At 30.5% G+C, this 24,067-nt stretch overlaps 3 protein-coding genes, 1 long non-coding RNA gene and 1 pseudogene across 6 annotated transcripts in view; 3 read left to right on the top strand and 2 right to left on the bottom strand.

The window, feature by feature from the left end:
* The window catches only part of LOC110627715, a 31,965-nt gene extending 18,525 nt beyond the window's left edge, over positions 1–13,440 (top strand). The window contains exon 11 of the mRNA XM_043962268.1: positions 13,228–13,440. Within this exon, the coding sequence (XP_043818203.1) occupies positions 13,228–13,320 (93 nt within the window). The 3' untranslated portion in view covers positions 13,321–13,440. The remainder of the gene's footprint in view (positions 1–13,227) is intronic.
* LOC110627640 (UPF0481 protein At3g47200) lies at positions 3,753–5,894 on the bottom strand. 2 transcript variants are annotated; one of them, XM_043962267.1, is made up of 2 exons: positions 5,749–5,894; positions 3,753–5,609 (listed from the first exon to the last, which is right to left on the bottom strand). In XM_043962267.1, the coding sequence occupies exon 2, from the start codon at positions 5,595–5,597 to the stop codon at positions 4,071–4,073; it is 1,527 nt and encodes a 508-aa protein (XP_043818202.1). In that variant the 5' UTR covers positions 5,598–5,609; positions 5,749–5,894; the 3' UTR covers positions 3,753–4,070. The 2 variants fall into 2 exon arrangements, with proteins under 2 accessions (XP_043818202.1, XP_021629677.1); XM_021773985.2 differs by having other exon boundaries at positions 3,753–5,612.
* A 79-nt stretch (positions 13,441–13,519) lies between the features above and the next one.
* On the bottom strand, positions 13,520–23,845 carry LOC110627714 (annotated as a pseudogene).
* LOC110627719 lies at positions 15,510–16,087 on the top strand. The gene is made up of 3 exons (XR_002489911.2): positions 15,510–15,661; positions 15,743–15,866; positions 15,948–16,087. It is a non-coding gene; the product is annotated as an uncharacterized LOC110627719 (long non-coding RNA).
* Positions 16,093–16,937, top strand: LOC110627716. 2 transcript variants are annotated; one of them, XM_021774067.2, is made up of 4 exons: positions 16,093–16,299; positions 16,406–16,513; positions 16,626–16,668; positions 16,771–16,937. In XM_021774067.2, coding segments are annotated over exons 1-4 (315 nt in total). In that variant the 5' UTR covers positions 16,093–16,137; the 3' UTR covers positions 16,773–16,937. The 2 variants fall into 2 exon arrangements, with proteins under 2 accessions (XP_021629759.1, XP_021629758.1); XM_021774066.2 differs by lacking the exon at positions 16,626–16,668 and having other exon boundaries at positions 16,771–16,936.
* Positions 23,846–24,067: the final 222 nt, after the last annotated feature.

The following is a 24,067-nucleotide window of genomic DNA, read 5'->3' on the forward strand; positions in this document are numbered from 1 at the left end:
GTGAGCTTCTTCGGGGAGCCGGGCACCGACAGAGGGATTTTTGGGGTCATGTCCGATCCTTGAGAGTAAAGATGCTAGCAATTCAAGAGTACTCTCTAAAACACTCCGTGGGGAATAGTTATCTGCATGAACCCCGAGACGGACCAGAGAAAGTTATGTGATTTACTTGTGTTATGACGCATTTCATGAAAGCATGTAATTAATGAATGGTTTTTCCTGTTTCTACTCACTGGGCTTTTTAGCTCACCCCTCTCCCCTAATCCCAGTGTTGCAGGTTTAAGTCAGAGTCCAGAGGCTGCAGGGTAAAGTCAAGGTTCAGATATGCATGTTGTAATAGCTTATGTTTAGTATTTTAGAAGTGGACATGTAATATAAGTTGATGTAATGTAAATTGAGATAATGTATGTAACTGATAGTAGAAGTAATGTTTATGGATTAGAGTGTGCTTGGCCCTATAGATTGGTTAATCCCTGTTGATGCATGGTTATGTAATGTTTTTATGTTGAGATGAGAACCAGGCTTGATGTATGTAATGTTGACCCAGCTAGAGCATTTGATGAGGGCTCTAGCATGGGAAAGTTTATGTTCACAGTTATGTTGTAGCATACGGATCAAGCTTGGTGTATGTTCAGATGTCCAGTTTTTCATGTTTTTATAATTAAGTTTTAATCATGTATGGGATTTGACCAGGTAATAGTATGTATGTTTGGCTTGCTACGGGTCCCGGCGGCCTTAAGCCGATCTGGATCCTAGCGCCGAACAGTTTGGAGCCGTTACGGCAGGGTATCGGTTTCCGGGCTGTTACAGTACTGTTAGGTTATTTTTGCATTGATTACATTATCCTTTGCTTTCTTTTTGCTTTCTTTTGCATCTTTTTTGCCCCATAAACACACACCAAAATTTTTCACACATTTTTTTTCACTTTTTGCACACACACACACAGAATTTTGACTTAGCTTTTGCTCTACTCAGCATAGATAACAAGGTTAAAAGAGCTTCCTATCTCATGACCCCATTGATTTACCACCCCTTTAAGCCTAAATTGAATCAATTATAGTATGCTACCTTCACTTTGGGAGTTCTTTTCTTGAATTGAATCCTTAAAACTTGTTGTAGTCAAGGGAGATAAAAATATAAATACATGCAAATAAAAAGTTGGTGTAGCCCCTTGAGAGCTGATTTGCCCAAACTGTTATGAAAAGAAAAGAAAAAGAAGAACCAGCAAAAGCACAAATCAAACCTGTTTCAATGGTCTAGACTATGAACAGAGCTAATAGCCACTTGAACAAGTGACTAACTGAGTAACCGGGGGTGGGTATCACCAATATGCACCTTCGCGTAAAAAGGTTGGTGACTTTTTCAGGCAAGAATGAAAAGTGATGCTGAATAAAATAAAATAAAATACTCAAAGAAGGGCAAGTCACTCTTAGAGGTTGCATTGAGCTCATATAAAGAGAATATGCATGATTGAATCAAAAACCTTTTTTTTTTTACCATGGTAGGTGAGGGGAAACAAGGAAAAGAAGAAACAACCTTGGTGCATGTATTCTATACTGTGATACTTCAATTTGGGAGTCTAGGGGGGGTTGATTAAGTGGTATATAGGCTCAAAAGAAAAGGGGGCTTGATTGGCTAAGTTGTTTGTTGCTTGAGGACAAGCAAAAGGCTAGGTGTGGGGGTATTTGATCAAGCATAATTTAGCCACATTTTTATCATAATTATTATTGTTTATTTACACATTTTTTTAGTTTAATTTATGGCTTTTATCTTGTTTTTGTAGAAAAGGAAGAAATTGAAGAGTTTGAGAAAAAGTGCAGAAAATGACAGCAAAAGTGATTGGACCAGTGATTTGCCCAAATCACTACCCAAATCAAACTGAAGCAGAAACCTGGAGGCAACAGGCAGAAGCAATTTGCCCACTGATTTGCCCAAGACACTCGAAAACACTGGTCAAATCACTCGCAGAAACAGAGAGGACTGACTCACAGAAAAGTGATTGGGTCAGTGATTTGCCCAAAACACTCAAATCACCAGGCAAATCACTTTGACAGCAGAAAATACAGCAGAGGCGGGAAAAGAGCAGAAATTCAAAATTCAAAGGAAAGAAGTCCAAACCCACTTCAAACACTACAAGATCAATCCCAAGAGCCACGCCCCTCATTTAGAGAGTTCCATTCTCAATCAAACACAAAATTCAAAAAGGAATCAAAGACTACAAAGAAGACCAAATCAAATCAAGATTACAAAACCCTAATCAAATTGGATTTGGGACTCTCCATCTATAAAAAGGCAGCATCAAAGGCATCTGAATCATCTCTCAGCCTCAGCAACTCTGCAGAAAAATACAGCAGCCACTCTCCATCTTCTTTTCTTCTTTTCTTTTGTGATTTAGTCCACCATGAGTGGCTAAATTCCATCTTTTCTAGTTGAAGTTGGAAAATTCAGATTTGTGATAAATTGAGAGATTTAAATCTCCATTGTTAAACTTCTATTTATTTTCAATATTTATGCAAATTGATCTTTCTATAATTGTTGCTTTGCTTTTAGAATCAATAAGGGCCCATTGCTTTTAAATTGCTTGAGTAACAATTGTTTGAATAACTTAGGTCCGTAATTGCTTAGATTATTTAAACACACATTTAATCAAGTTGCATAATCTAAACTTGACCACACGGTTGGCAAGGTTAGAATTAGGTTTCTCTAAGTCTTAATGCAGTCAGCAGTTGTTCGATGCTACAATGCCCCAAGGACGTTCCTTGGCAACTTGTTGATTAGTGTTTGATTAGCGAACGTTTCCTAATCAAACTAGAACTAAGGAGGAATTTGGATTGTGAGAAGCGTCTTCCACATCCTAAACTAATTTATTGAAATAAATAGGAGTATCTATAAGATCAATGATCAATTCTAAACAAACTGAAATACATCCATACTTCAACTAGAATCCTTCTCCCATTGAAATTCTTATCTTTTTAAACTATTGCTTTCTCTTGCTATTTAGTATTAATTCATTATCATCAAATCAAAACCCCCCATCTTTTTATTTATTTGTTATTTACTTGTCCAAAGTCATTATTAGGAAAATCCGTAGTGTCAAGTCCCTGTGGTTCGACCCTATTGCCACTATCTGCAAGTTATTTGTTGATTGTTTAATAGGTTTATTTTTTACGGCTTCGACAACCGCTATCAAGGGGCATTTTATTTCTAGAAGTATTCTTTCCTGGAATATCAATAACCAGTCAGCTGATCAGGCCACTACTTGGAGTCCACCAAGAGATTTTATCAAGGTCAGTTTTGATGCGGCTGTCGGTTCTAGACGCAGGAGAGGGGTGGTTGCTTTCCTGGCCCATGATCCTGATTTCCCTATTGACGGGTTTTGTAGGTGATTTGATGCTATTTTGAATCCTTTTGTCTTGAAAAGCCTGGTATGTCATGAAGCTACTTTATTTGCTGTCCAAAAAGGTTTTCACTCGGTCATTCCTTGATGACCATACAAGCTGTCTAAGAGAACGGAGCACACATCCAAATCCAAGGACTCATTGCTGATATCCAGAATCTTGCTTCCAGTTTGTTCAATGTCTCTTATACTAGTGTTAAGAGAAGTGGAAATACTGCAGCTCATGTTTTAGCTTCCAAGTTCCTCGGTGATTGGAGTTTTGCACGTACTCCTTGGCTGCAAATTTCCTCTGCATTTGGCAATTTGCCTTCTCTTCGTTAATGATATGATCTTATTGACAAAAAAAAAAGAAAGAAAAAGAGGCTGTATCTGCATCAGGGTGACCATTCTTTTCTGAGATAATTGTTCTTGCTAAAGAAGATCTCTTGATAAAATGTCTTAACTTATTTTGATCAGTCCAATTTTTACAACACGTAGAAGATCAAATAATTTTAAAAAATAATATTAGCTTCTACGCATTTTTTACTTTCTGGGAGATATATATATGTATAGGTCTACTGAAGAGAAATATTTCAAGGACTTGAATTCAGAAGGCAAGTTTAAACCAAAGGAAGAAAATATATGATTAAAATACAGTAAAAAACACTGGAAATAAATTCAGAACATAGAAGCTTAATTAACGTAGCTTGAAGATCTGCATGAGGGAATTTATGGATTGGATAAAAGTTAAGACGAGGAGTATCATGGCGACAACTGTTCCACTGCCTTTCCAAAGATTGCTGAAGTATACACGTCTCAAGATTGCCGCAGTACGGTACCAGGAATTCCCGTAATGATCATTCAGCTGTTTCCAGATTGTTTCGTACAAAAAATCACCTTCAACGATTTCGCCATTCAGATTATTAAATAGCGTTGCCACCGATTTAGTATCCCCTAGCAAGTGAACGATAATACCCCTGTCAATGAGCAACTCCACATCCCCTTCAGTGTCGATAAGACAATCGATGAATTTAATGTAGTTACAAATGTAATCTTTGTCTGGATAGTGACACTGCTCGAAAGCCATAAGGTTGCGAAATTGGCGTTCTGTTGAGTCGTCGATTTCCAAGATTGGCATGCTTAACACTCCATCTTCAAAGGTTATCCCAAGCGGCCACTCAGTTTCACATGCCTTGAATGTCACTCCGGCCTCATGCAGTTTCGTTGCAGAGAATAAATATTTTGCTCCCTTCTTTGACTCTCCTGCATGGCAACAACAAGAAACTATACGTATGCAATGCTGGGGAGAGGGCTCTTGATTTTCTTCTCCAATTTTCTTGGAATGAGGATGTGGATCATGTTTGGGAGACAGATGCCATCGAATCAAATCTGTGAAATGCAGAGGAATGAAAGGCATCTGGGCTTCTTCTCGATTCTGCTGATTCTCGGAATTCTGACACTTGCGCCAGCTTTTATTCAGACAAAAACAATACAACCAGTTGCAGCAGTCGCATGAGAGAGTCTCGTAATTTGCATTTGTCGGACCTTCAATAAAATGTTTGAAATACGCGTGTGTAAGGTCCAGAAACGAAGGCCATGTATCAGAAACATTTGCGATGGCATGTCCGTAGAGATCGTCCATGATGAAATATGGCAGCTGATTTTCAAGCAACATTAAATCCTCCATTACGGCTGCTCTCCGCCACGGTTTACCAAATATAAAATCATTTTGGTGCTTTTCTGCTTCTGATGTCTTCAAGAAAAGCTCAATGATGAACACTGAATCTTTTAAAATAATGTTCACAAACTCAACATCATCTTTCGGTTTGGACTCTTCGTAACATCGGCGAATTCTTTCTTTTTGTTGTTCAACGATGTCTCTTAATACTTGTAAATTTCTACGAGTCCTTTTACAAAATGATTTTAGATACTCCAGTTTAACCGTTTCCATCATCAGTTCTCCGGCTGAAACCGACTCCTCCTTCACCTGAACCGGTGGTGGCCCAACAGTTTCTTCCCCAGATGGTGTCTTAATGGTGGTTCTGTGGTGAAGAGGGCCGATTGAAATTAATCGAGGGGTATAGGCTTCTGGTTTTATGTCTCTCAGCGTCTTGGGTACCCTGTAGATGCAACAGTCTCTTGTCGGAAGCTCCATTTTCATTAAGCCAATGTTCAGCTCTTGTAATTCATTTTCAAACTCTTGATTGTCCTCTCCCATTGGCATTTCTACTTGCTTCTTCTGACCAACAACCACAAATTCAAAACAAAAATTAAAAAATATATATATATCTACATACACAGGTAGACTACATGGATTAATCAGAAACACATTATGAATGAATTAAAAAAAAAAAAAAAAAAACTTGAAAACCTACAAATTTTTGGCAGAAAAAGAGTGAAATAATTGGTTATCTGTTGGAGTGAAGTCTGTGTTTTGTCGTCGACCTCTGATTAAGCACCGATCTACTGGACACTGACTGAGCAGTGCGTTTTCTTTCTTCGCCCTCTTCAAGCTTATATTTATTTAGAGCAAGTCGTATGCTGCTTATATAATACTTTTCCAGTACATGAAACTGGTGCTATGCTCTCTACCGCTTCATCAATTAAATTAATTCAATTTGATTTAATTTTTTTTTATTTAAATACGTAATTATAATTTTATACCAATATATATTTTTTTATTTCATTGCTTATATTATATGAAAAGTGAAAATAAATTAATTTATAATTTATCAATAGAATTTTATAATTATTTTTTTAATTAAAAAATAATAGAATAAATTATACTTAGTTCTAGCGTAATTAATATATAAATCCCTATATTTTTTAAATTGAATATTTAAATCTCTTATCAGTCTCTAAATAAAAAATACTTTTATTCATAATTTCATTAGCTATCAAGTCAAAAAGAAAATAAATATTTCAAATACCTATAATATTTTCGTGAAGACTTAAATTCTTACTAATGTAGGTAGATAAATTATACTTTAATCCTTAAATTTTAGTATAATTAATATATTATTTCTTATATTTTTAAAATTAAATTATTAAATCTCTTTATATTTAGTCTATTTAAAATTATAGTTTTTTATCCTTTTAAATATTAGTTTAAAGCAGTATATACTCCAATTTATGAAAGTGTATTTTTATACGTTTTGTAAAAATTTATGATATATTTAAAAGTTATTTGATAATATTTAAAAATAGTTGAAATTATAAGTATTTTTTAAAAATTTTAAAATTCTCGAGTGTTAAAATATTTTAATAAAAGAAAATTAAAGAAAAAATTATTAAATTTTAATTAAATATAATAATTTATATAAAAGTTAATACAAATTGAAGTGTTGCTTCAAATAATAAAAATAAAATATTTAAATTTTAATAAATAATGAAAAATGAATAAAATTTTAATTTTTTAATATTTTTAATTTAAAAATGAATAGTATTAAAATTTAAATATTATATTTAATATTTTATCTGAATTATTATATTTTAATTTTAAAAAATTAATTAAAATTACATTTAAATATAAATATTAGATGAATTAATTTAAAATTTAAAATGTTTAAATTAAAACATAAAATAATGTAAATATTTTTTTAATTATTTAACATTAATTTATATAAATAATAATAATAATAATAATATACGTATAGTTAAACTATTAAATTATTACTTACACTATTAAATTTAAAAAATTTAAAATTAATTAAAATTACACTAAAATATCAAAATTAAATCAATTAAATTAAAATTAAAATATAAATACATATAAATATCTCATCTTTTTAAATTAATTAGCTTTAAATTAAATTTATTTAATTTTTTATTTAATTTAAATATAATACAACCTAATAATAATGATGTAATAATAAATATTTTATATTCTATTACTTAAAAAATAATTAAAAAATTGACCATTTATTATATTAGGACTTATTACCCCTACTGTAATTAATTTTATGATCTACCTTCTGACAATAAAAATTAATTTTACGGTCGTTGACACAGTGCGTAAATTGAAAGATGTCATTGTCATGCTCAAGGGTCCATTTTGTTTGGTTGCAACAAATCCTGCAGCCTAGGTCGAGCTGTGCAGGACCTCCCGCACACTCCTATCAATTCAATTTTTTATTTAAAAATAAAATAAATCAGACCGAAACCAATTCGATCCGATTGATTTTGTTTCCCATTCTTGTTGAAAATGGAGAAGTCCAACGAATTTCTTAGCTTAAAGTTTGATCAATTTAAAAAACTAGAATTATTTCACGGTTCAAATGGGACCGAATTCGATTCTATCTATATTATGGAATCATGAGATCAACAAATATATATTATAATAAAAAAATAATTATAAAACCCTATTTATCTACTTTGATGTTTTTTTAAATAAAATTTTATAATTTAATCTATGCTAAAAAAAATTATATGATTTCACTCTACTAGTAATATAGAATTTTTTTTTTTTTAACATTATTGATAAATGATGTCATGAAACTTCAAAAGCAATTAAAATAATTTTTAATTAATATAAATTATATTTTAATTCTTAAAATTCTGTAAAATATATTTTTTAATTAATATATATTTTTAAATTTAATTATAAAATTTTGATTTATAATAAAATAGTGTTTTTAGTTATAATTTATCTTTATATTATACAAATAAGTTATCTATATGCTTACAAATTAATTTTTTTATATTTATTAAATTTAATATCTTATATTTGTGAATAAATTAATAAATTTAAAATTAAATAAAAAATTTTAACATAATATACATCTAAGTTAAAATTCAAAAAAAAAATTGCAGTCTAATTTTCTCCTCAATTTTTATTTTTTATTTAATTAGAATAAAAATAAATGATGAATTTTTTATTTAATTTTTTTACATATAAAAAATTGAAATTTAATAAATATGTAAATTAATTTATAAATATAAAAATTTATTAGTAACAACAATATTTGGGACCAATTATAAAAATATGAAAATTAATTATAATTAAAAATATAAAGTTTAAATTAAAAAATTATTTATTAATCAAATAAAATTTAAAAATTTAAATTTAAAAATACAAAAATTCGAACAAGATTTCAAGACTGATGTTGTCGTTGCGATTCCAGAAACCCATAATAACTAATAAACCTCTATTGAATATTACCTTCCAAAACAACCGAATCAATAAAATTTGAAAAAAAATCAACCACAGAAAAAAACACATGACTCTTCCACATTAACAAAAGGTTTTATCCCAATCATTGTCTATTGACTGAGAAGCAACCATCAAAATATAAAAAATTACGAGAAAATTCCATATGAGAACTAAAAGATTTTATTTTCATAAAAAATAAAATGTCTGACTTGTAACTAATAACCAAATCCTTTAATGCATTAAGTCTCCGAGAATTGTCGAGTCCTCAGTAGTTTCAACACAGGACGATCATTGCTTTCGGCTATCCCGACCTTTGACAGGATGAGCCGCTTCATTGTTACCTGTCAAATTAACATTCGCAGGAATGTTGTTAGAAGCGACATCTTCTCCTTCATCATAGTCAATTGACGCATATTATCTTTTATGAAGGAAGGAAAAAGAAAAAGTTAAATTTAAGAAAGAGGAAAAGGCGAAAGTATCGAGTCATGTAGGGACCACAAAGGAAAAACTTCTTTAAACTACATGTATTTATAATAATTTATAAAAATAAATTTAATTAATCCTTTATACTTTTCTTTAAGAATCAAATAAGTCTTAACATAATATAATAATATCTTTTAATAATAAATATTATTTTTTATAATTTAAAATATAAAAAAAAATCAGTATTTTAATTAACATATAAATTTAAGATATAATAAATAATTTTATTATATAAAAAAATTTATTATTAAAAAATTGTATATTATTTTAAAAAATATTATATTATATTATATAAAAATTTATTCCCTCTGTAATCCCTTTGTGACTCGATACTATCGTCTTTTCCTATTTCTTAAACTTAACTTATTCTTTACCCTTCTCCATGGAAGACGATCAGCGTCAATTAAGTATCGATGAAGAAGACGATGTTGTTGTCCCTATTAAGAACTCAAGAGATATTCCGATCGTCACTTATGATTTCTGTATGGTGGGGATGTTTCTCACATACAATTCAATCGATTTTTAGAATATGCAGACCTCTTTGGCAGATTTATGGCGGCAATCCTCAAACAGTTAATGTATTAAAGGATTTAGTTCTTAGTTACAAGCCCGACATTTTATTTTTGACGGAAACAAAAGCTCTTAGTTCTCGTATGAAATTTTTTTATAATTTTTTACATTTTAATGGTTGTTTCTCAATCAATAGACAATGATTGGGGGAGACCTTTCGGTAATATGGAAGAGTTATGGGTCTGTTTCTGTGATTGACTTTTCTTTAAATTTTATTGATTCGGTTGTTTCGAAAGGTAATGTTCAATGGAGGTTTATTAGTTATTATGTATTTTCAGAATCGCAACAATGACGTCAATTTTAGAACTTTATTCGAGTTTTATCTCGTAGAAGATCTATTCCGTGGTTTTGTTCGGAGGACTCTAATGATTTGTACTCGAGAGATGAGAAAAAAAAGAGGAGTATTTTTGCTAAATTATCTTATGCAGGGTTTAGACAGACACTTGGAAACATTTTTGTTAAATTATTTTATGCAGGTGTTTGATTTTGAATGATTGGGTTTAGACATGCACTTAAGGAGTATTTTTTGCTAAATTATTTTATGCAAGAGTTTGATTTTGAATTATTGTAAATCTTGGTTAGACTCTAACTAATATTTCTATTAGATGGGTTCGTCATAATACTATTTTAACTGCTCATATTTTGGCTAGAGAATTTATCGGATATAATCGTCTATCTGTTTGGAATGATATCCATTTTTATTTGATGAAATTTTATTAATACAATTAGTAATTTTACTTTAAAAAAAAAATTTAATTCACTTAAAAATTAAATTGGATTTATTTAATTTTAAAGTAAAAATAGAAAAATTTAATTCAACTTGTTTTCATTACTGAACCATGGTACGAGATCATCAGATAAATATATTATAACAATTTATTGTGATTGGACGACACCTATTTTATTGTGTTTCCACATAGAAGAAAGAGGAAGAGGAAGACAAAGACGAAGACGAAGACGAAGACGAAGACGAAGACGAAGACTTCGCTGAGCGTCTAACAAACAAAGCACTTATTGCTTATTCAATAATTGTTTTTCCTGCAGACAAATACTTGAATGCACCTATTTTGTGGTGCATTCTATCTTTGGTCGAGGTGAGTACAGAGTAGTGACTAGACATGAGCTCTATTCTTATGGACATTGATATAAGCATATCAATAAAATCTGGAATTTTTTTAATGTAATCAATTTGCCCATGTCTCTCATCGTCAGGTAGGAAAGCTAATATTAGGGAATTTATCAATTTGCTTTATAATAGGACTTATACACACCTACTGCAATTAATTTTATGATCTAACTTCTGACAGAAAAAAAAATAATTTTATGGTGGTTGAGAGTGTGTGAATTGAAGGACGTCATTCTCGTGGTCATTTTTTTGAGTATTTTTCTTTTTTTGGAGAAAGTCATTGTTAATTGTTAATTAAGAAATGATTTTATTAATTAAATAAAACTTAAAAGATAAATTTAAAAATACAAAAAATAAAATATAATTTATCAATAATATTTAATAATATTCAAAGAAAAATCTTATTGTATTAACGATATAAAAATTTAAAAAAATATTATTAATTAAATTATAAAACTCCACCGAAAAATTTAATAAACCACTGTCTTTATAATAATTTATTGTGATTGAACGATACTTATTTGTCTCTTGGCGGGGAATCCTCGAGGTGAAAGACGAAGAGGAAGACTTTGGCGAGTATCTAACAAACAAAAACGCGCCTTATAAAAAACTGATATGTGGGCCCCTAGAGATGTGGGACCCTTATTGATTGCATTGTATTCGGGCACCAAATAAATTAGTATATATCTGGTACTAGAGTAACTCTGAAATAAAACCTTCACAGTAAAAAACAACACGTTGTTAGAATAGATAAAATAATATATATAAAAACTGTAAACTGATAAAATTCAACTTTAATAAAAAAAACAATGAAATGCTTATATTTTATTTATATTTTTGTGTTCGGTTCTTAGTTTTTTTTTTTTGTTCTATTCATCTAGCATCTCAACAGATAATTACGGATCATTCTTGTATATACATTTTTTTTTTATGAAAAACTAGTTATTGATAGATGAATTATTGGTTAGTAATAAGAAGATTATTTAAATATATATTAATTAATAATTGATTGTACAGAAAGTTGTCAATTATGATTATGGTACGTAACAAAAGATTAGAGTATGAGTATCCTTAGAAACATCTATAAAGGAGATTGTAGAAGTCATAAAAGAATTCGGACGATCTATAAAAAAGCATTCAGATAGGAGTATTATTGGCCAACAGTAATGTAGGATGTAAAAGAGCTAATCCTAAAATATTAACAGTGTCAAGTACGTGCAAGTATTTCTTGAACTCCCGGTGAAATGCAAACAACAATCGGCAGCCCTGACCCTTTTTTCAATGGGATTAGATATTTTTGATCTATTTTTAAAAGCAACAGGATCAAAAAAATTGTGATTATAGCGGTTGACCATTTCAACAAGTGAGTCGATGCGTCTAGTTTATCACCATACAACAAGTCATTTCTTTCATCAGCAAAAATATTTTCAATTGTTTTGGAATTCCCAAAGACAGATAGATTACGAGTTTTAAATTTAAATATTTTTATAGGAAATGGGATATTGACCTATGATTTAGCTCAGTATACAGTGCTTAAACCAATGGTTTAATCGAGGTTACAAACAGAACAATCCTTCAAGATTTGAAGAAAATGCTCGACAAGGCCAAAGACAGCTAGCCCGATGAGTTACTTCACATGTTCTGGACATACAGAACAACTCCAAAAGCAACCACAAGAGAGACTATGTTCTCACTGGTGTATAGAGTCAAAAACGGTAATTTCCGTAGAGGTCCAAGTAAGCATTTTCAGGGCTCAGCATCTCGAGTCCTCAGGGGACTCCGAAAAAATATAATTCAATCTTGACCAAGTCGAGTTTTTATAAGAGCAAGCATCAATTAGAATAATTGTCTACGGGAACAAAATCTCTTAGATATTTAACATTCAGGTTAAATTTTGAGTCTTTAATATATGAGTCTTAGTTCTTAAAAGGACGGATATAATATGCGACAATATCATATCTGAAAAGTTAAATGAAAATGAAAATGACTGTTTAGAGTCTCGAAAGTTATTCGTCCTTAGACTTATAAGTTACCAAGTTAGATGGTCAGCTTATTTCCCATTTCTGAAATATCTGTAACGCAAATTTTATCATTAATATTAACGACATATTTTTTCATGTGTCTTGTGTTATTCAGTTATGAGAAACGATAGTTTGCCAAAATAAGCTAGAACCGATTAAGCATTTCTCAAGTATAAGTCACAAGGCGTATAACCGCTAGGAACAAGTTCAGGTGTTAGTCTCAACAATAGTTTTTCCTAAGATATTTTATGCCAAAGTCAAGTGATAGGTAACCGCCAGCCATTTGACCGGTTGTTGGTCCTGTTAATAAAATTATCCAAGCATTTTATGTTAAAACCACGAGGTGGGTAACCGTTAGATACAAAGTCCGAGTGTTAGACCCCATAATAATTTTTCCTCGTGAAGAAGAACCACCTATGGTTAGTAATTTGTTGAGTTCTATTAGTCAATATAATTTAAGTATATGACAAAGAGAGATTAATATGATATTATTGGATTGCAGGTTGAAGGATATGGAGTATTGGATGTGGCCTTGCTTAAAGTTGAGATATCATGCAGCTGCCGACAGCCACATGCAGAAATCTTCAATCTTTAGTTGCATATATTGCTGTTAGGGTTTTAACTGTTTTAGCAGTTGATAACTGTAATCAAGTAATGGTTCATAAGAACAGAATTTTACTATAATAAGAAGTAACCATTTCAACTCCTTACTAAATTATTTTTAAAATTAATAAATTTTATATTTATATTACATATTAAATAGAGGTATATCATGGATTTTAGAGGTATATCATTGTAGGTAACCCAGAAAATTATCCACGGTCTTGTCCTGTTTTTCTGTCCCCAAACAAACCTTTCATTTCCTTGGCTTTTTCTCTGTAAATCTTTCCCTCTTCCTTCACCATTACTAATCTCAGTGACTCAGCTACTGAGTCTCTACAGAAATATTCATCAAACTCGTTCCTTGGTATTGGGTAACCCATGTTGTTCTCCTCCAAATCCCTAGCATTTATCCCTTGGTCCGCCAAGAATGTCAAGAGAATTAGAGCTTTCTCATGTTGAAGTGCCTCCACAACTGAGCTACACCCAGAATGAGTTAAGAAACCACCGACTGAGTCATGAGCTAAGATCTTGAGCTGAGGAGCCCAGCTAGTGCACACCACGCCACGTCCTTTGGTTCGGTCATCGAACCCATCTCGTAGTTCCAGAACCTCAGTATCAGATAAGCCGCGACGCTTTCTTAATGCCCAAAAGAATGGCAATCCATATAACTCTAGCCCTAGAGCAATTTCAGTGAGCTCTTCTTGGCTCGGTTTCGTCTCACTACCAAATGCTACATATGATACGGTGGTGTAAAATGAATTTAGATGGTGGGTCATTGAAAATTTTACAGCAGTCCAATATTTTATTTGTGAATTTTTTTTTTTTACAAGTTTGATATTTAAAAAATAATATTAAATATAATTGTTATGATTTTATAGAAATTTAAATATATTATTTCAAAATTTTTATAAAACCTTATAAGAGTTATTTTTTTCCACTATAAATAATTTATATCTCTATGGTCACTCATATTTACTATTTTATTTATTTTTTTCTCTATACTTTTTACTAGATTATAAATTACAGATAAATTATTATCATTCTAATTTTGAAAATTAAATTTAAGAAGAAACTGTTTAATTTTAGAAATCGTAAAATAAAATTTTAAGAACAATGTTCAAATACGACTTAAATTTTATTATTCTATCATACTTTTTAAATAATTTTAAGAATTTATTCTTTCAATGGTGGAGAATAAATTCGATAGCTAAAAATAGAGAGATTGAAATGAAAGAAATCATGGCAACACTACAAAAAAATAGAGTATCAGCGACGGATTTAGCGACGGAAATTATTTCAATCGGAAAAAAAAATTTAGCGACGGAATTAGCGACAAATCAGCGACGAATATTGTATTTTGGCATTTCTGACAGATTTCCGACGGATTAGCGACGGATTATAAAAATATTAGCGATGGAATAAATTCTGTCGCTAATCCGTCAGGAAATGCAAATAATATATAAAAAAAAACCCTAATCATTCATCCTCACTTCTAATTTTAGCCGCCCACTTCCTCTCCTCTCCTCTCCTGGATGCCACATCTTTCTCCTTGCCGCAATCGCCGCCGCCGCCACCGTTGATTCGTCACTGTCGCCGCTGCTGGATCGCTCGCCACTGCTGGACGCTCCTCTCGCCACCACTGCGTTGCCGCTCGCCACTGCCGCCACTTCCGCCACTGCCTATCAAGTATCTACTTTGATTTTTAGTTTCTTTTTATTATATTATTGAAATTTTGAGTTTTAGTTTTTAAAAATATTATGATATAGTGAAAATATTATTCATTTAGTTATAAATTTGTGTTAATCAAAATTTATTTTTAGTTTTACTAATTATATTTTAAAAAAAATATAATTGTGGGCAGCAGCAACTTGCTGCGTGCCCAGCAGCAGCAGCAAGCTGCTGCTGCCCAGCTGCAGCTGCTTGTTGCTGCCCATCAGCATCGCACAGCAGCATGCTGGCTGCTGTTGTAGTTAATGTGGGTTTAATTTCTTGTTTAAAATATATATAATTTTAATTGAGAAAATAGATTAAATAATAATTGTTTGCTATTGATTATGGACAATTATTTTTTCTACTTATGGACAATTATTTTTTCAGATGCCTCGAAGAGCAGTATCATCCAGAGGTAGAGGACATAGCCAGCATCTGTCTATGAATGAAATAGATGAGGCAGTATAGGTGCAGGAGGAAATACTGGAGCACACTCCACAAGCATTAGGGGGCCAAGCAAACGCATCATCATCATCATCAGTTCGAACTAGAGGTCCGAATTTGGGACATCCTATCCCATCAAACCCGTCTGATCGACAATTGATTAGATTGAAAGGAACTGTGTAAGTCATATACAACTTTTTGCTATTGATTTAATATGTATTATTACTTACAACTACTCATTATATATAAAAATATTGCAGTTTTTTAGATTCCACAGTTACTAGATCAATCACTAATGACATTAAGATGCGCTATACTGCTCCATGGAAAACTTGGTCAGAAATACTTTTAAAGATAAAAGACGAGCTCTTCGGACTTTTTCGGGTAAATACAACTTATATTCTAAAATTTATAATATGCATTTTAAGTTTTTTAAATTTACATAACACTGATTGTTATTTGTAGAGTCGATATGCATGGGATGAGAGTGAAGAAGGTATGGTTCGAATTGCTTGGGAAAAGGTAGGTAAAGAAAGACTGCGAGACATTCTTAATAGAGTTAGGAGCGAATTGTTGCGCAAGCACAAGAAGACAGATGTTGCTTAAGCACAAGAAGACAGATGTTGCTTATCTATACAATTTGGGACCAGATTGGATGGAGGCAGAGATATGGAATGAACTTGTTGCATATTGGAGTATACCAGAGTGGAGAAAGAAATCAGAAGCCGGTAAAGCAAATAGAAACGTAGAAAAAGATGGGACTATTACGAAATACTCTGGTGGTTCAATAAAATTGGAGGTTCATGAGAATAGATTGGTATAACTCTTTTATTTCTTACTTTTATTTATACAATTCTATTTTTATATAGATGGTTAGAAATTATTCGTGCATCTTGTGTTGTGTGATTATTTCTTTTTTGTAGGCAAAGAAGTTGGGTAGACAACCAACTCAACTTGAACTATTTTGTGCAACTCACACAAAAAAGGGGAGTCAAGGTGTTTATATTGATGGAAAATCACGACGAGTTGATGTAAGTTACTTTTTGCTTATTTAATGTTATCACATTATTTTTCTAATTGTTATGTTATAATTAGTTGTGTATGATTCATGAAATGTTTATTATGTTTTCTTTTTTTACTTAGGGAGCTTATTTGAGTGCAATTGCTGAAAATGTGAATGACAATTGTGAGAGTAAGTCTGCTTTTGATTTGAATAAGTGGATTGAAATTTCTGGAAGTAGCAAAGGAAGAGTTTATGGTTTTGGATCCTCTGATATTGCAAAATCAGGAACTCCAACTACATCTTTCTCATGCACATCAGCTCATCCTGGAGGACCTTCTCAAACTATGTTTTCTTTAGAGGAGGTTGAACAAATATTAGAGCAAAACCGGATTAAAATGAAACAAGACATGGAGCAAATGCAAGAGCAAATGCGAGTGCAGATAGAAAAACAAATAAAAGATCAGATGAAATCATTGAAGAACAAAAATAGATCTTCACCGCATAACACAACTGCAGATTCAGATGGTTCAACAAATTCATAGATTAGTTTTAAATTTTATGAATATTGTTAAGTATTATGTATTTATTTTAAATTTTATGAACATTGTAAAGTATTATGAATTTATTTTAAATTTTATGAATATTGTTAAATATTATGGATTTATTTTAAATTTTATGAATATTGTTAAGTATTATAAAATATTTGATTTATATTTAATATGATTCTTAATTATAAATTATTTGATTATACAGGAAATATCTAAATAAAAGCAAGAATTTTTTTTTGTGATCGAATTTTAACAGATTAGTGATGGATTCACGAGAATATTTATTAAAATGTCTTAATATTTTCGACGGATTTCTGACAGAAAATTTCCGTCGCTAATTATTTCTGACAGATTAGCGACGGATTGTTATGGATGAATTTAGATATTCCGATGGATTTAGCGACGAAAAAACTCGTCGTTAAAATTTTCCGACGAAATTATCCGTCGGAAAATCCATCGCAAATTTTTCCAACGGAGTTAGGATCCGTCGGAAATCCCTCGCTAATATTTCCGACGGATTTGAGTCCGTCGGAAAAAATTAGCGACATGACTTTAAGCGACGGATTTGAGTCCGTCGGAAATCCGTCGCTGAAAGTTTTAGCGACAGATTTTTGACTATCAGCGACGGAAAAATCCGTCGCTGATAGTCTGTTTTTTTGTAGTGCAAGCCGAATGTGAGACAAAGATCCAAACATCAAATATTGAAAGATTGAATCATTTATAATTATTAAGGTGAAATGTAAAAGTGGATATCACTTTTTAAAATTTCTATTAAGGACATTTCTTTACTTTTTAATTTTTTTTATTTTGATTCTTTATTTCTATAATTTTATGGTTTTATTTATTTTTTATTTCTATGACTTTAGTTATTTTTAATTTAAAAAATGTTGTAGAAAGAATGATCATAATTCACCTGTAAAATTTTTTAGTGATTATTCAAATGGTTATGTAAAACTTGAGTGCAGCGATGTTTAGATGAGTCCATTTCTTTTTATTACTTTTGTAATTATCATCGAAACTCACTCGGTTTCTCGTAAATTATAAATTGAAAACTGAATTAATTAATTGATTTTCATTATCTAAACTGAGATTGTATATTGACATGAATAAAATTGAGATTGTATATTGACATGAATATATCAATTGCAAAATTTTACTTTATCATGATTTGAAGTGAAAATGCTTGAAATAATAACCGATCAACGGGTAAATGTTAGTTTGAATATGAGAGAAGTATCAAACAAAATTCTACTATTGAAGTGGTTGTCAAACAAAGTGCAATATAAAAATGAGAAGATAAATTATGGAAGTTTTATGTGACTTTTTTTTTTGTTTTAATTATTAAGACTAGTTATAAAATTGAAAATCAAAATCTTCCTAATTTTGATAATGCATGCTAGTGTAAAGAACATTGGAATGGACATACCAAATATTTTTTGAAAAATTTGAATTTTTTATTTCAATGACGTTGTTTTACAAGTTTAAAATAATAATTTTGTTTGAATTTTGATAGATAAGAAAATAATTTTTATTTAAATATATAAATTGCAAATACTGTTATTGTTGAAAAATTTAATAATTTTATTATTTACTTAAATTTTATTCATTTATCTTTATTTTTTTGTTTTATTTATTAGAAAAATTTTTTATTTTATTATGTATATTCATATTTTTTGTTAATAGCATACTCTTATATTATTATTTATATATAAAAAAATTAAATTGTTCAACCCATATTAGTTTTGGAATGCAAATAAAGATGTTAATTTATTTGATTTTGTTTATCAAATATGTTATAAAATAATAATTTATTAATTAAAAAAATTAATCATCGATTTCAACGGTTCATGTGCATTAAAATGCTTGTGACTTTTTAATATTTTATTATTTGACCCAATTAGTCTTTTTCTAATTTAATATTTGGTAAATAATTATATTATATTCTTATAGCACGACTTAAAAATTTTACGGGGGATAACAACTTTAGTCGTTAAACTTTAAGTACCGCCTAAAATTTTTTTAGTAGATTTTTAATGATCTTTTATTTTTGAAAAGTTTAGAGTAATAAATTATTATGAAATACTATTACTTTTATGTAGGTTTGCATTTATTTTATTCATAATAGTATTAAGAGTAATGCATTAAAAGAAAATAAAATAATAAAATTATAAGACTCTTATAAAATATGCAATTTTTTATAAGATTGATCTAAAATATTTAAAAATATGAAGTATTTTACTAAAAAATGTACTTATTAATCCTTAAAAAAATTATGGTATAAGGATCGTCTTGTTTCTAATTAAGAAAATAGAGTTTATAAAATTCTTGAATTTTTATATACTTTGAAACAAACACCTAAATAGTAGCATAAAAAATTTAATCAAATTTTGATTATGGTCATTTTTTTTTCCTCTTTCATTAGAGTTTGATAAGTATATGTTTACAAAATTTATAAATGATAAATGGGTGATTATTTGTTATATGTGGTCATATGCTTATATTTGATACAAATTATGATATAGTATATATAAATTTGATATAAAATATATAAAAGGAGCAAATGTGAGTTGGGGTATTAAAATTGGAACAATAGTATAATTATATTGTAAGAGCATTAATATTGAGTTTCTTCTGAAAAAGTTTAAATATTTCAATGTCAAACTAATTAATACCCCATATAATGCTAATTCTCAAAAAAAAAATAGATATGATACTATTACTTAATTTATATATGTACATATTATTAGAAGATTGTTGCATTTAATGAATTTTTCAGACTTATATAATTTATACTATGTAGATTGAACATATCGGGCCTAGGCTCAGGCCCTTAAAAAAAAAAAAGAAAAAACAATTAAAAGCTTTGGTTTCGGGAAGGGTCCCGAAACCAAAGCCATCGTCTTCCTCAGGATAAAAAAAATAAAAAAATAAAAACAAACAGAACAGAGCATTTGCTCTGTTAGTTTAAAAAAAAAAAAAAATCCTCTTTTAAACCCAAATCTCCTCCTCTCAGCACATAAATTTCTGAGATCCTCAGCTAACTCTTATTTTTAAACCTATATCCTACTCAGAAATTCAATAATTTCTTCCAGAGGCTCGAAAATTGGGTAGGTGAGTTTTATCCCCTTTATTCAAATTTTTACGATATAATTTATTTTCTCTACCTTTTAATAGTGATTTTTGTGATTTGAGGATAAAAATGGGTTATGTTTTAGTTAGATCCAATCAATGGGGTTTTATATTTCTTTTTGGATTAATGATTTTCATAGGTTGATCTAAATAATATTTATAGTTTATTGAGTACTTTTGTTGAGTTTGGGTATTTTTGGGATCTAATTATGCCGAAATACTGCCGAAATTTTTTTTAAAATATATTTAAAATTTCATATTTTACGTTTTATATTATCAACCTAAATTTTTTTGGTTTATTATTTGATATATTATTTTCCTTTTAATTCTAGAAGAGGATCCAGCTTCCAGGATAGACAATAGGGGTGCTCCTGCGACCTAGGTCTTTTCGTCTCCAGTATTGTGAGTGGATAAATATATAACATTGATATTTTTCTTAAATATATTATCGATTGAATAGTCCAGCTATCAGTTTTCTCTTATAAGCTTAATATTTTGAAATTATAGCAGATTATATGTATTTATATGTGTAAATATTAGGGGAAACTCTGTCAGTTTTTCGAGTCATATCCATCTCTACAGTTTAGAGAATGGGTGTGACAGAACAAATTTACACATAATCTAATCATGAGCATTAGCTACTTTAGTCAAAATTACGAATTATTTAAGAGGTATCATGAGTTATAATATTCTATATAGTGGATGTCCCATTATTTTAGAAGAATACAGTGATTTTAATTCGAATTTAGATTCAAATAAGATAAACTTCGCTGATGATTATGCATTTAATCTAGATGGTGGTGCAATTATTTAGAAATCAACTATTATTATCAAAACCATCATAGAAGCGGGGTTTATTGCTCTGGAAGTAGACGATAATGAGGTTTGAGTGGCTAAAAAATTTCTTAGCAAATACTATATTGAGAATAAAATCAATATCATTCGTGTATTGTGATTGCCAAATGACAATAATAATTGTAAAGAATAAAACTTTTAATAGTAAAAATAGATATATTCATCTAAGAAATAATATGGTAAGGCAGCTATTGAGAAATGAAATTATATTCATTAATTATATATAATCAGAAGCAAGTTAATAAATGAAATATCAAGGGAAATGGAACTTGAGCCAACATAAAATTAACAATGATAGGAACTCAATCTTTGTGATTGGAGACATGGGTAATAACAAGTCACTTATTAATTCTGCTAGCACTATTTAATGTTGTCCTTTCCTATAATGTGAGAAGTGCTAGACTACATTAATGAGAGGATGACCTAAAAGCTATTAATGATATTCATACTCCTTATGGGTGGTATATAAATTGCAGTATACACTTAATATATCACCTATATAAGTGTGGAGTGGGGCAGTTTCTATGAGATTGTAGCACAATTTCTAAAACACTTATGAATTACCAAGCGTGCGCATGGCCTATTAGCGTGAAACAGTATTGACAACAAGATCTGTGGAGTGTTATAAGATTGATGGGATATTAGTATACCAAAAAGAATTTTTGGTTCATAGAAGCAAAAGTTTCACCAATTGCTTGGTATGTTAGTCTTATTAATTTAGGTCTGGTTAATAATCTAAAAGACACCAAATTTCAAATTTATGCACTAAATTTTTAAATCCAATAATGAAAAATCTTTTGAAATATATAGGATTTAGATTTCAAAAGATTTTATGATCGTTGAGAATTTTATTTATGATATTTTTTTGCTATTGCAAGTTTAATATTTAAATTTAATATTAAATTTGATTATTATGATTTTATGCAGATTTGATTATATTCTCTCAAAATTTTTATAACAGTTTACAACGGTTACTTTTTCCATTATAAATAGCTTGTACCTTCACAAAGAAAGTCATTCAAAATTTTATACATTATTCATTCATTTCTCTATGATTTCGCTAAGTTATAAATTAGAGATAAATTCTTATTATTCTAATCTTGAAAATTAAATTTCAGAATGATTTGTTTAATTATGGAGGAATACAAAATAAATTATTAAGGACAATATCCAATACAACTCAGGTTTTATTATTTTATCATATTTTTCCAACACACAGATCCTCTCTTATTTGTCTAGCTATTGTTTGATCCATCTCCATGTGTCTATTTCATCATCATTATTGTATTTTGTGGTGGGAAGCACACTAACTCGTATAAACGGTTTTCCATGGATATTCTCTAATAGATGTAACCATTCTGGTGCAAACTCCATGCTCAGCAACCATTTGGCAGCTTCTTATTACCACTTGCAGACGATTGTTAAATTTGAATCATACCTAATTCACTTTAAAAATTAGCTCCTATGTTAATGATCCAAGAAAAAAAATTTTAATTATATATTAACCTCTCATTAATATTCTAATGAGAGTTTAACATGCCTAGTAGAATAGCCCATTGCTCGTCATTGAGTTTGTTGCATTTGTCATTATTTTTTATCCAGTATCAACAACACCTTCTTTATTACGTCCTCCTCCAGTCACACCTCTTTTATTACATCCTCCTCTAGTCACACGCTTTTGAGTACTGCCACGTGCACCTGAGTTGCCACGAGGCCGATTACCTCAGTATTCTGGATGGCTTATTAGCTGAAAATAACTTTTAGTGATTTTATCTTTATACCCTAAATTTTAATCACCGGCCCAAATTATGAAGCTCATGGACATAAAGTTAACTGTCCACCATTCTTTATAATTCTCTCCTTTTAACTGCATTTTGTCATTTGAATTTAGTGTATAAAAATAAAAAAAAATTATTATTCCTAAATTTCAAGAGCTAATTCAAGAGAAAAGAGCGTTTAAAACACTTATAAAGACACATCACCCCTTCCTAAAATCGATCTGAAATTCAACGTGATCCGTGTCTGAAACACCAGCGATATTACGAGTTACGATGCCGAAGGATTTTAAGATCTCATATAGACGAAACGTGACCTTAGTAGGAAATGGAACCCACTTGGGTGGAACAATGAAATTGTGGCTTGGCGCAGCTGCCCAGCGTAGCTCCCAAGAGTATACTGAAGAAACCATTTGAAATGCCAAGCCTAGTTACTATTTCAGGAAGCCAGCAAGGAGTAAAATCGTAAAGCCGCCAATCCGAATGTGAAGTTTTAAGAAATCTGGTAATGAGTTCTTTGAGACCATCATATGCCTTTTTAAGGTATTGGACTCTATCATATGGGATATCAAAGGTGGCCTCAGCGTTTTCTGGTAGACTGTCGAGCCATGGCAATGGAAGCTTCACGAAACCGATGAAAGGAAGCAAATTTGGATAGAGTTTGGGGAGGCGATCAATGTTGCGAGGAGTGGAGATGAAGGAGATCTTATGGCCCTTTTCAGCAATGACCTTGGCGAGCTCTAAGTAAGGGATAATGTGACCAAAGGCTAGCCAGGGAAACATAGCGACGTGAAGCTTAGACGCTGTCATGAATGTGAATTCTGGATCACTTTGTAGTAAAATTACATAGAAGATCTAAAATAAGAAAAGCTCTCAGACATTATATAAATTCATATGAGAAAAGGCGTGGGAAATTTTTAGGTGAGAATTTGTTTCTGATAATTTTATTAACTGAAAGGGGATATATATACATATGGAGATAGCTTTAAAGAATTCTAGAAGCTACTGGATCTATCTACTGAGCTATTTGTTACAACAGATTAACAAACTTGCTTCCTGCTGCTGAACACCGTTTTATCTTAATTACTGCACATCGATTTACAACTTTTCTTTTCTTCTCTGCTATGCACCATTTTGTGTCTCTTCACACCCCGCAAGATGGAGACGAGTTGATAGACAAAAGTCCATCTTGGACAGAAGGCGACGGAATTGAGCAAGCCCTAAAGTTTTGGTGAAGAGATCTGCTAATTGTTTCTGAGAAGGAACATGAATGGT

Source organism: Manihot esculenta, chromosome 12 (genome assembly GCF_001659605.2).
Source record: "Manihot esculenta cultivar AM560-2 chromosome 12, M.esculenta_v8, whole genome shotgun sequence".
Lineage (NCBI taxonomy): Eukaryota > Viridiplantae > Streptophyta > Magnoliopsida > Malpighiales > Euphorbiaceae > Manihot > Manihot esculenta.